This window comes from Mesoplodon bidens, assembly GCF_964165515.1.
Source record: "Mesoplodon bidens genome assembly, chromosome: 6".
Taxonomy (NCBI): domain Eukaryota; kingdom Metazoa; phylum Chordata; class Mammalia; order Artiodactyla; family Ziphiidae; genus Mesoplodon; species Mesoplodon bidens.
This window is the reverse complement of record NC_138162.1, coordinates 21,902,832-21,915,930: the sequence shown is the minus strand read 5'-3', so window position 1 is coordinate 21,915,930 and position 13,099 is coordinate 21,902,832. Positions and strand designations below refer to the sequence as shown.

The following is a 13,099-nucleotide window of genomic DNA, read 5'->3' as shown; positions in this document are numbered from 1 at the left end:
AGGCTCCAGACGCGCAGGCCCAGCGGCCATGGCTCACGGGCCCAGCTGCTCTGTGGCATGTGGGATCCTCCCGGACCAGGGCACGAACCCGCGTCCCCTGCATCGGCAGGCGGACTCTCAACCACTGCGCCACCAGGGAAGCCCCAGCAGACCTTTTTTTAATCAAATAAAATCTACCTTGGAAATAGAAGATATAAAGGAGATAAAAACTCTGGCTGAAGGAGATGGGAGAATAAGGAGATGTGACTCTGTCCTAAACTTTGTGACCAAATTGCTGAATGGCTTGGGGTTCATCACTTTAGTGTCTCGAGGTCTTAGTTTTCTCATCTGTAAACTACGGTCGATACCACTCCACTGGGTCCCCGTGCATATCGCAGGAGACAGTTGTGATGATGCTGCAGAAGAGCTTTGCAAACCTGGGACACCTTGTAGAGTTTCAGGTGCTGGACAGACAGAGAACTTCCACACACCTGATCCAGCCCTTGTGCTGTGAGCCTGATGGAAGAGCAAGGACCCCAGACTCCACGCCCCACCCTGGCTACTTTCCTAGGACTCTCTCTCTGCCAGTGTCCCTTCCTTTTAAGAGCTGGGGTTTCAAGACATAAACAAGACCTCAGATTTAAAGTGGGATCAGGCAGCAAAACACAGACATTTTTATTCCTCACATGAAAATTATGAATTATGAAAAGGGGGTTTGAATTTTGAGGAAGTTCCAAGTTCACTGAAACGGGGGCCAGAAAGTTGTATTTCAGTCTGGAACTGCCATACAGTCTAGAGCAATGTCAGGTCCCTCACAGAACGTCAGGTCACATATCTGTAAAAGGCCAGGCGGGTTAGGATGACTCCACTTTTCCACTCACAGGATTCATGTTACCTCGTTCCCCAGCTAAGCTCACACAGGAAAAGGAATCAATTTTGTTCATCTGTGTCCAGAGTGTTCCTGCTAAGTGGACCTCTGGCATTCCTCTGCCCAGAGAGCTCTTTTTGCAAATAACAACAGTAATAGTAAAGTTTGCTCTTTTTAACCTTTGTACTGTCTTTTTAAAAAATAATGTTACAGGGCTTCCCTGGTGGCGCAGTGGTTGAGAGTCCGCCTGCCGATGCAGGGGACACGGGTTCGTGCCCCGGTCTGGGAAGATCCCACATGCCGCAGAGCGGCTAGGCCCGTGAGCCATGGGTGCTGAGCCTGCGCATCCGGAGCCTGTGCTCTGCAAGGGGAGAGGCCACAACAGTGAGAGGCCCGCCTACCGCAAAAAAAAAAAAAAAAAAAAAAAAAAAAAAAAAGGGGCCTCCCTGGTGGCGCAGTGGTTGAGAGTCCGCCTGCCGATGCAGGGGATACGGGTTCGTGCCCCGGTCCGGGAGGATCCCATATGCCGCGGAGCGGCTGGGCCCGTGAGCCATGGCCGCTGAGCCTGCGCGTCCGGAGCCTGTGCTCCGCAGGGGGAGAGGCCACAGCAGTGAGAGGCCCGCGTACCAAAAAAAAAAAAAAAAAAAAAAAAAAATAATGTTACATGGAATAAAAAGCAACAAATTCTTGTTAAAATATATTCAAACGATGCAGAAGAATATAAAGAAAACAGTGTTTCCTTCTCTCTCCGAGCCTATCCCTAGTGGTAATCATATCCTTCCAGACTTTCCTCTATGTTTATACAAACACATACACATAAGTGTAATTTAGGAGTTTTTTGGTTCTTTTTTTTCCTTAGGAAGAAAGGATATTTGTTTAGTTGCTCCCCCTTTCTTCTTATAAGACCATTCTGTAACTTACTTTTCTTTCTCTATTTTTAGTAGGCAGTTTCCAAGTCAGTACATTTTTGTAATGACTATTATTCCATTTGTGGCTGTACCACAATTTGTTTATATATTTCTCTGTTGATGGTACTTGGATCTTTATAATATTTTGCTATCAAAAATAAAACTGCAAGAACACCCTCGCGTGCTTGTATGGCTGTCTCCACAGGATAGGACTGGGATTGCTGGAGATACACGTCGCATAACACCTAGCACAGCCTGGCAGTCACCGTGTTGTTACTCTCACCCTACTCATCTGAGAAGTATGATTTCTATCTTCCCATCTTTTTCTATAAAGTAGTCCAGCCCATCTATCCCCTGAGCCCAACCGCCTTCTTCAGCTCTAATACTTGCATCCCCTCAGATGCCACCTTACATGTTCCTCAACAGACAGGAAAGGGATTCCTGATGGGCAAATTCCAACCTTGGTGAGCACTAATGGCGGAGCCAAGGATACTCTGCTGCTGTAACAAATTACCACAAACTTAGTGGCTTAAAACAATACAAAGGTACTATCTTACAGTTCTGGAGCCACAGTCCAAGATGGGACTCACTGGGATTCATGTCAGAGGGCTGAGTTCCTACCTGGAGACACTAGGTCTGTTTCCTTGTCTTTTCCTTTCCATCTTCTAGAGGTTGCCCTCATTTCTTAGCTGGTGGCCTTCACATCACTCTGACCTGACTTTCATGCTTCCCTCTTTCACATTTAAGGACCCTTTTGATTACATTGGACCCATCTGGATAATCCAGAATAATCTTTTTATTGATTGATTTATTGATTTATTTTTGGCTGCGTTGGGCCTTCATCACTGCGCGCGGGCTTTCTCTAGTTGCAGCGAGAGGGAGCTACTCTTCATTGTGGTGCGCAGGCTTCTCATCGTGGTGGCTTCTCTTGTTGCAGAACATGGGCTCTCAGCATGCAGGCTCAGTTGCTGCAGCACGTGGGCTCAGCAGTTGTGGCACGTGGGCTCAGTAGTTGTGGCTCACGGGCTCTAGAGTGCAGGCTCAGTAGCTGTGGCGCACGGGCTCAGTTGCTCCACGGCATGTGGGATCTTTCCGGACCAGGACTTGAACCCGTGTCCCCTGCATTGACAGGCGGATTCTTAACCACTGCGCCACCAGGGAAGCCCCAATCCAGAATAATCTTATTTTAAGGTCAATTGATGAGCCAGTGGAATTCCATCAGCGACTGTAATTCCCTTTGCCGTGTAATATGAGTGGTGGCAGGGCAGCCCCTGCCAGCAGTGGGCCCTGCTATCTCCCTCCACAACAGTGCGAGGCGGAGGCAGGAGGCAGCAGAGGTGGGAGATGCCCTGGCAGGTTTCTCAGCCTTGCCTGAACTGGGGACCAGGGATGAGGATCCATACGTTCTCTCAGGACTCAGAAGGTAGGTGCGTCTAGCTAAGCCTCTCCCTCAGGCTAGGCTGAGTCCCAGGACACTCCTTCTACCCTCCCCAACCCACCCAAACACAACCCTCAGGCCCTGAAGTCCCTGCAGTCACCCTCACATCCAGATCCCAGCATTTCCTAGAAACTTAGCAACCATCCCCCAACTCCTCAGTCTTTTCTACCTCAACCTTGTGAATTACGCAGAATATGTGTGTGTCTGTCTGTCGGTCCTGAGAATTTGTCACCATTTCTACGTCTGTGTTTGACTGGGTTTTTATGTCTCTTCCTCAGATTGGAGTTGGTTCATTTTATAACTTAGAAAAATTAATTTTGTTCTTTTCCTTTGTAAGTTTCTTGCTTTCTCTTATCCAAAAGCAAACCATTTATTACAGGAAATACAGATAAACAAAAAGGGAAAACATGAAACACACAAACACCCCGCCCACCTGGAGACAATCACTACTTAACACCTGCGCATGTAGCTCTCCACAACCTCTTCTATGCATCTAAGTGTATTTTAACAGAAATAGAATTTTACCACAGGGCACGTTTATAGTTCTCCAATTCCCTCTACTTTTTACGTACTGATATATGATAAATGCCCTTTCATGGTAATGAGTTTAAATTTACCTCATTGTTTTTACACCTGCCTAGTGTCATGTTGTGTCTCTGCTAGGATTTGCCCGGCCCCCCTCTGATTGGTGTTTAGTCTGCTCCTTTCACTCTTACAAATGCACTGGATGAATGCATGTGTGTGTGTGTGTGTGTGTGTGTGTGTGTGTATAGCAGTGTGTGTCTTTTCAAGTGTCCTGTCCTGAGGGGAGCGGGGACTGGCAGAGCACAATGGCCCTTTTCAACTCCTTGGAACAAGTGGTTTCCTTTAAGGAAGGTACTTTTCCGGAAAACATGTTATTTCAGGGTCTCCTGATTCCAGAATCCAGCCTGTCCCAGAGAGAAACACCAAGCTGCTTGCAGGGTCAGGAGGGTGGAGGAAGGGCAGGCGGAGGGGCAGGGGCTCCTGACAGCTGGGTTTCCAGGCTCTTCCCTCCCTCACATGGCCTCTAGACAAGGGGGCAGGATTCTCACCTCCTCTGCACCAGGCTGAGGCCCAGCCAGTGAGTGGCGGGGGCAGCACTGGGACAGAGCTGGGCAGAGCGGAGCAGGGTTCTCCCTCCCCTTTGTCCTGGGGTGGACCTGGGCGTGGAGAGGCACAGTCCATACCTCTGCAGGGAGGCCTTGGCTGGGCAGCCCAGGGCTGAGGTCTGTTAACCCAGCAGTCCAACCCTTGGCAGAGTTATCTGGGGTGAGGTTTCCTGGGCTGCCTGTTCGAACTGTATATGGCAAAGACCTCTTCCTTCTTCAAAGAGAGATCCAGGTGGGTCACGTGTGAGCAAGGCTCTTGTACAGGGAGACCCAGGGCAAATCAGATCCCTGGTGCTCCAGCCTTTCCTTCATCCTGAAGATATGAAATGGGTCGGCTGAGACTTGCAGCCCCCATTTACAGAGGAAAAGGGCAGGTTCACTTTGTGTCTGCAGGTTCTAGCAGCGCTGGGACGCATTGGCCCAGAGTGACCCACAGCGGGGGCTCAGGTCCCTCGACTGTAAAATGGAGATGAGGGGGTCGCTGTGAGCAAAGACAAGATGAAACGCAGAAAGCATAGTGCCTGGCACACAGTAGGAGTCCAATAAGTAAGAACTAGTATCAGCAGAATGAACAGAGAGAATGCTGCATTTGGAGACTGAGAGATTGGGGGTTCAAGTGCAGCTCCACCCAGACTTCCAGGTGACCTGGAGCAGCCTCTTCCCTCACCGCCACCAAGTAAACACTCCCGGCTTTGCCAGCCTCCTGGTGCCAGCCTTAGCCTCTGTCCTTACACTGCCACCTCCTCCCTTGGGGATACAGGGGCTCCGTGCTGGCCTGTTAGAGAACCCCTCCCTCTTCTTACACAATGGGCTGCACTGGGAGGAATGGCAGGAGAACGTCAGGCCAACACACACCACGGCATGCTCACAAACACGCCTGACAACATACACACTCACACCATACAACGCACACACACAGATGCCACACGCACGCACCGCACCCAAACCACACACATTCTCGCCCCCACACACTCCACACACGTAAGAAAAGCAGGACTGTAGGAGCTGCTCCTCCCTTCTCTGGGGCATCATTCCAGGCTCTCCTTGACCCCAGCTCCCCTAGACCCATCTCTGAGCAGCTGCTCCTGCTTCACCAAGAAAACAGACTATCTGGCATGATGCCCTCATCTCCCACGCGCCCCACACACAACATGAGCATCTACCCATGTCCTCAAGCATCTTTCCCAGCAGCATTGCCCTGCCCCCCACCTGCCATCCAGACCTGACCCCTCGGACCCCCTCCGCGTGCTCCAGCTCCCAGCCCCACCCTTCCGTGGGTCCCTTCCTCGTCGGCGACTGTCAGTGTCTCCCTCTGCAATCCTTCTCCTTCGGGCCTTCCATATGCTCAACCTCCCTCCCCTTCTTAAAAAGACCAGTAGTAGGGGCTTCCCTGGTGGCGCAGTGGTTGAGAGTCCGCCTGCCGATGCAGGGGACACGGGTTCATGCCCTGGTCCGGGAAGATCCCACATGCCACGGAGCGGCTGGGCCCGTGAGCCATGGCCGCTGAGCCTGCGCGTCCGGAGCCTGTGCTCCGCAACGGGAGAGGCCACAACAGTGAGAGGCCCGCGTACCGCAAAAATAAAATAAAATAAAGACCAGTAGTAAACTCTCCCTCTGGCCACCATACATCGCCCTGCCTCCCTTCAGATTATCTTCAGCTGTGATCTCCTGCTGACTCAGCTCCCACTGCCTCCACCGCCCCTGCGCACGCACGCGCCCACGCACAAGCACACAGCTGTGGGGCTGCTCCCTTCACTCCTCTCAAACCGTTCTCGCCAAGGTCATTGTCAACTGTCACGTTGCCTAACCCAAGGTCTCTTCTGGGTGCTCACCTTCGCTGGCCCCCCTGATGCTTTCAACCAACTGACCCGCCCTCTCTGAGAACCACTCCCTCCCTCGTAGGGTTGTCTGAAAAAATACCAGACACCCAGTTCAATTTGAACTTCACATAGACAACGAGTAATGTTTTAGTATAAGTGGGTCCCAAATACTGCATGGGACCTATGTATACCAAAAATTATTTGTTGTCTACCTGAAATGAGAATTAACTGGATGTCCTGTATTTTTATTTGCTAAATCGGGTAACCCTACTCCACACTTCTCTGCCCCCCTCGCTCCCCACCTTCCTGCCCCTTCTCTAGCTGCTCCTCCTTGGCGCAGAGTCCTTCCTATGGCAGCCACGTGGCCAGAGTGGCCCATCCGGGCACCCTCAGAGGCCAGATCTCCTCTCAAGGTCAGTCCTGCCCCCTTCAACAGGCAGGTCCTGGGAGAGTCATTCCTTCAGGGCTGGCTGGAGACATGAGTCAGGAGACTCAGAATTCTGCACCCTTCAAACCATATGCTAAATATGGCCTGGCATTTGTTTCATGGGTACAGAGAAAACAGATTTTCTATAAATAAAAACTGAACATCTGGGCTTCCCTGGTGGTGCAGTGGTTGAGAGTCCGCCTGCCGATGCATGGGACACGGGTTTGTGCCCCGGTCCGGGAAGATCCCACATGCCATGGAACGGCTGGGCCCGTGAGCCATGGCCGCTGAGCCTGCGCGTCTGGAGCCTGTGCTCCGCAACGGGAGAGGCCACAACAGTGAGAGGCCGCGTACGTACCGCAAAAAAAAAAAAAAAAAAACTGAACATCTATTTATTTGTGATGCAAACAAGAGCTTTGTTACATACTGTCAATATAACATAACATTTTAACTTATTCGAAATTAACTTTCAGTTCTGTCATTTGGAGTTCTATCATTTTTCTGTCATTCCTGAGTGACCCAAGTCACTTAAAGTCTCTAAGAATAGAAGTGACCTATAAGAATATAGTAATAAAGTCTCATTCAAAATATGTTTCAAAGTCTTCTTTCTGGCTTTCCTGTTAATAAAACATCTTGTACTTTCTGTGACTCTATTTTTCTCTTCTGTTTCCTTTTGTGATTCCCCAACCCTGACTCTTGGGAGACCCATAAAAGGATATGCATTTTCAATTATAAAATAAATAGCCAGTTCCCAGGAAGCAGCCCTTTGGTTTCAGAATTTCAGGGCTGATTTCGGGTAACGGGTAGGAGGCAGATCTCAGGGGTGGGCTCTGCAGGATATGCACAGGCAAGTAGCAAAATGACTTAATTAGAGGAACAGATAAGAAGTGGTTTGTAAAACTGTCCACTGAGGGCGCTGCTTCCTCTGGTGGCAATAGAACCAGTTTCATAGGCATCCTGGGATAACTTGAGTTAACCAACACTCTGTTCACAATAAAGTCCAGTGATATTTCAGTTCACCGTGAAGCTCAGAAGAGCTGGCCCACCATGCCATCCAACTCTGCCCGGTCACTCAAGCTCCGGACCTCTCCTATGCCCCATCCTGTGGGTTGGGTCCAGCTGAGCTCTCAGGGGTCAGAGCTGACTCCCACCTGGTCCCATCACCATGGATCTCCCAGACTGGAGGCCATGGCAAGCTGGGATGGGATGGGACAGGGAGTTTTCTGGATACAGGCAGGGAAGGACAGGAATGACAGGCTTGATGGAGTGGGTCATCAGAGAAGGCTTGCTGGGAGGTAGATGAGTCTGACCACCAGCAGAGCAAATCCTGGGGGCTGGTAGGTCTCACATGAAAGTCCAGAAGTCCCGGACACCCGCCACTGGCTGGGCATGGTGACCTGGCCCCATGGAGAGAGAAGCCTCCTGGCGAAACGTGGCCACTGTGAAGCTGGGGCGTGGGTCCCCCTGAGAATCCTGGGTCCTTGAGTCACAGCTGAAACAGCAGAGGATGCAGGTGATGGCCACAGTGACCACAAATAGCACGGCCACCATTCCAATCACTGCCGTTTCCATGGCCCCGTTTGGCCACTGACCCACTAAGCAACCCGGGATGCGTCTCGGACCTTAGCTCCCCATCCGAAGCGAGGGGCTCTTGGTGATGGCAGGTACCCTTGCTCCTCCAGCTCCTCTTCCGGTGGTCTTCTAAGAAGATACCGGTCTGAGGCCCTGGCTGGTGTCCCCTCTGGGCCGTTGGGTGCCCCACAAGGCTCTACTCCGACCTCAGGGGGTCTCTGTCACTGTTTTCTAAGCCTCAGGCCAGGTTTCTAAGAGCCATGGGCAACTCCCCTGGCAGCTCTGGAAGAAGTGCTGTCCTGAAAGATGTGAGCTCAAGACTCCCTGGATGCAGAGGGCTGGAAGGAGAAGGCAGAAGACTTTGCTCAGAGGGAGCCTCACTAACCCGGCCCTCTGATGACGCATATGGAGTTCACGAGTGTTTTTACACTCAGACAAAAGACAAAATACTCCCCATCCTGTGGATCCGAGATGAGCCCAGGCTCCTCCCCTGCAGGAACCTTGGGCCAGTCCTTGAATCAGCCTATCTGCTGCCTCTCGAACCCCTGGCCCTGTGCTGGGGGCAGGGACGAAAGTGGGGAGGAGGCAACGGCAGCTCTGGGCCAGATGCAGGGAGTGCTTCTGGGAAACAAGTGCCCTTTCATTTGACCTCCTTTTCTGCACGGGCTGGGAGAGTGCTGTTGAGATAAGGCAGGTCATGCTCCCCGGCGGGATATCTGAGCCCTTCAGTAACTACTGTGGGCTCCTTAGTCCCTCTCCCCAGGCTTCTGCTCCAGCCTCCCCGCAGCCCTCCTCGCTGCCTGCTCGTGCCGTGAAAACTTACCCTGGGCTCCGCGAGGGACAGCTCTGGCTGTACGCAGTGCCGTGGGCTCCTGGCCCGGTGGCCACCCCAGGGGCCAGGCCATGGCACACTCATTCCCAGGGTACCGCAGCCTTGGTCCTGCCTGGGACGAGGCTCTGAGATGTCTGAGCGGCTGTGAGCACTTCCTGCATTCCTTCCTCCAATTGTGAGTGAGGGCCCAGGACCCGCACAGCTGCCGGCTCCCTTGGTGACTGCACTCACCCCACCTCAACCCCCATGCACACCCATGCCACTCCAGCCCTGCTCCCTGCCAGGGTCTCCACTTCACCGGCTCAGGGGAGGGGGTGAGCCAGGCCCAGGCCACGAGTAAGTCTGCAAGAAGGGGCTCCATCCTGACTGTCACTCGGTCACAGCCCTTCCACAGCCAACACCTCCTGAGACCACCACCACTTCCGGAAAGTAGACTGGGTTATTAGCCTCACTTTACCCAACCTTGGAGAAAAGGTATTGTGAGAAACAATAATTCCAGGTACTAGACACAGTCAGGTACTGTCTAGTATCATGGTTCCAGCAACATTGCGAAGTGATATTATCTCCATTTCAGAGATAACAGTGCCCATAGTCACAGAGGTTAAATGCCCTGCCCAAGGCCTACTGCTAGTTAGTAGTGATAACTAGAGTACCAAATAGTCTAGGAGGGGCTTCCTCCCTTTCCTCTTAGTTCGATGCTCTCTCTAGGTACCACCAGTCCACAGAGCAAGTGCCTCCTTCTACAGTTTTACTGATCAGAGTGCAAAGGCCCAGAGAGGGCCAAGGCCTAGCCCAGGGTCACACAGCCTGGGTCCTTTTCAATTTCTCCAAGCCCCAGTGAACTTTCTTTGGTACTAGTTGTAGGAAACTGCCTACACACAGAATGGGAGAGTGACAATTCGGAGTAAATGATACCCTGCTAAATTCTCTCTCTTCCCTTTTCTAAGATGACTGGACACCCACACAGAGGGGGAGCCCAGAGCCAGCGGGGGCTATGACAGAAAGCTGGACACTGAATTATTTGTATTAGCTGGGGCGACCAGAAGCAGGAGACAGGAAACATGATAAACCAATCTGTGGGGCCTGTGGTTTCAGACTGAATTACCAAAATCAATTAGTCAGTTTGGGAGATGGAGGGCACCAGGGGAACTGCTTGTCCTAAGGGTTTATTCCAGGTATTTCCTCTTCTTGTGACTTTTGTAATCCTATGATAGACAGTCCCTGCCTATGAGCCCCAGACGCAATGGGGCTCCCAAAGATGTCTACCACTTAGACACACATCTGTCCTCCCAGCATCCATCACTGTCTACTGGTCAGAAGAAAGACCACGCCCCGTACATTCCATATACATATATACATATTTTTTTTCTTTTGGCCTTACCACGTGGCATGTGGTATATTAATTCCCCCACTAGTGATCGAACCTGCACCCCTTACAGTGGAAGCTCAGAGTCTCAACCACTGGACCACCAGGGAAGTCCCCCATACATCCCACTTATATTAACAAGGGAAAAGATGATGGCAGGCATCCTGGTTCTCCCAGAGGATGCTCGAAGCCACACTTAGGAAAGACAGGCCAGCCAAGGCTGACATGGGGCTCTGCAGAGGGATGGGGGGCATGGTCCAAGCTAGCAGGCTACAGACCTCCACACACCCCCAACACTGGGGAGATAGGGTAGGAACACAAGCTCCCTCAGCAAGGCCCCAGGAGCTCAACAGCCTAACCCTTGCAGGGTCCTACTGCTATACCTGGTGTCCCTGAAGCCCCAAGCTTCTGGCAGTGGTTATTCCAAGCACATTTACTTTCCTAGAGAGCATGAGGCTCTGGGAATCCTTCCTGAGCATCTGTTGTGTGGACTGGTCCCACCCTGGGCGGTGGGGAGCCCTCAAAGAGTTCTCAGACCTATGAAGGCAGGGGCCTTTGAATCTTGCCGTAAATCTCTAGGGAAAGAGAGTGTGTTCAGTGTGCCAACAGAAATAACGATAACAACAACAACAACAATAATAATACATTGGAAACCCATAGGAGTGAGTAACAGATTCATCTTGGGCAAAGACACAGAGAAGGGAAGGTGCAGCAGTGCGGATAGGACAAAAGGAACACGGGTAGGCACGAAACAGACCAGGGGGCCTTGAATGGCCAACCAGGAGGCAGAGACTTTGTTCCAAGGGCAGTGAGGAGGCTACAGTGGGGGGACGCTTCACAAAGGGGCAGGGCTGGAGGTAGGCATCCCGGAGGGCCTGCGGCAGGAGTCCAGGATGGGGATGAGCTAAGGGCAGCCGTAGGGGGAGGCGGGGGAGGCGAGGGGAGGCGGGTTCAAAAGGCACCGTAGACCCTGATCCACTTTCCCAAGCCTGCCGTCTAGTCCAGCTCTCAGTGTGAAGTGGCCTCCCTCTCCCCCTTCCACCCCTTCCCATCCCAGCCCTCACACAGAATCCACCAGGAAATAGAAAAGAAACAGGACATTCTGTTCCAGTGAGTCAGTCATCAGGCCCCGGACTTTCTGGCCTGTTCTCCAGCCCCTCCCCACCACCTGGCCTGGCCCCCAAGCCTCTCCCCCTCCACTTCCCACCCTGGCTCACAGGACTTCCTTCCTCAGGGAAGGCGGCCTCAGTACAAGATTTCCTTCCTCACTTTGGAATTCCATCAGCTGTTCTGGGGTATTTGGGAACAGGCCTCCAGGCTTTGGCAAGAAGTTTCTGTCATCTATCCCATTTTAGGGAAGAGGAAACTGAGACTCCCTTGAGGTGAGCACTCCCCCAAGGCCACCCAGCACCACACCCTCCCTCCCAGACACAGCGCCAGCTACACCCAAGCACGGGAGGGGTCAGGCTGGCTGGAGACTCAAGGCCTGGATAAGAAACCCTGACCCAGTTACCAAAGAAACATTAATTCAGCACAGCTCATGCAAGGGGGCTTCTGCAGTTCCAGAGCGCAGTCTGCCCTAGAGAAGGACTGAAGAGAGCCCTGGAGGTAGAGCCCAGGGGCCAGCCTGGACGGCCTCACTCCTCCTCTCTCTGAGCCCTGTCTGGGCAGGGCTGCCTGCAAACCCTAACCTCCCCCTCATCAGAGCTCAGGCCCCAGGCCTTCTCACCTACTGTCCTCGGAGCCCTTCAGAGCCGCCCAATCACCCCCACTGCAGGGCCCGCACCAGGCACTCGTTCCCACCGGAGAGGAAGGTCCAGGGCGAGGCAGACACAGGGCTGGCCGCTCCCTCCCTCCCACTTGAGTTACAATCAAGAGCCTCTTCACAAAAGCTTCTTAGTGGTTTTTATTTTCTTGTATTAAGGCACCATTGACTTGACTGTGCAGCCTCAAACTGCCTTCTGCAAATGAAAGGGCATTACCAGGGCGCCTCCCAGCTACCGCCCTGGCCAGAGGCCTGGCTGTTCGGAGAGAGCAGGGTACACCTTCTGTGCATCCCCACACCCCTGTGCACCTGCACCAGACTGGCCGTCACTTCTGGTGCCCGTTGGGACTTACAGTCACAAGGTGGCGTCCGCCCCCGAAGGACCACCACCACCCCTGCTCTCAGCCCCATCACCCTCCGGTGTGCGCAGGGCCACCCCTGGTGCTCTTCAGTTCTCCGCCTCCGTAGCACACCGGCGGGGCACAGTAGGCGAATGAAGCCCAAGCAGGTCCCGACGTTCACCGCTGAGAGGTGCCCTTCTGCACGGGCACCTCGGGGTCCCCGCATCCTGGTGATGGTGGGGCAGGCTGCCATTCAGGCATCAGCGGCGGCCTCGCTGGGCCTGGTGGGCGCGGTGGGCGCGGTGGGCATGGTGGTGGGTGAGGTGAGGGTGGTGATGGAGGGTCGCATGGGGCATGTGAGGCACACGGCCAGAGTAACAGAAATGGTGCAAGCGTCCCAGGTGGCCCCGGCCTGAGGAGATCGGAGGCTGGGCCCACCGGACTCGGTTTCTCCTTGCAGCAGGGTGGTTCCTCTCCACGTCAGGCTCCTCCTGCCTACAGTACAAGCAGGCGGCCAGCAGCAGCAGCAGCAGAATAGCCACAGCAGCGCCTACGATCAAGCCCACGAGGGCCGTGCTCCCCAGGAGGCCCAGCATCTGGGAGTTGACAGCAGCCTCCGCTCGCTCGGTGGCTCCTCGCTCGGTGGCTCCTCG

The 13,099-nt window shown here is 53.2% G+C and overlaps 2 protein-coding genes across 2 annotated transcripts in view; both read right to left on the bottom strand.

Annotated features, from left to right (window-relative positions):
- Window positions 1-13,099, bottom strand: part of GLIPR2 (GLI pathogenesis related 2) — a 213,722-nt gene that overhangs the window by 193,570 nt on the left and 7,053 nt on the right. The window lies entirely within an intron of this gene.
- On the bottom strand, window positions 6,949-9,172 carry SPAAR (small regulatory polypeptide of amino acid response). The gene is made up of 2 exons (XM_081237343.1): window positions 8,966-9,172; window positions 6,949-8,480 (listed from the first exon to the last, which is right to left on the bottom strand). Exon 2 carries the CDS (start codon window positions 8,140-8,142, stop codon window positions 7,915-7,917), a length of 228 nt encoding a protein of 75 aa, XP_081093469.1. The 5' UTR covers window positions 8,143-8,480; window positions 8,966-9,172; the 3' UTR covers window positions 6,949-7,914.

What these genes read in the sequence shown, in the direction of transcription:
- SPAAR (XM_081237343.1), bottom strand. Translation starts at nt 8,142, where the DNA reads ATGGAAACGGCAGTGATTGGAATGGTGGCCGTGCTATTTGTGGTCACT.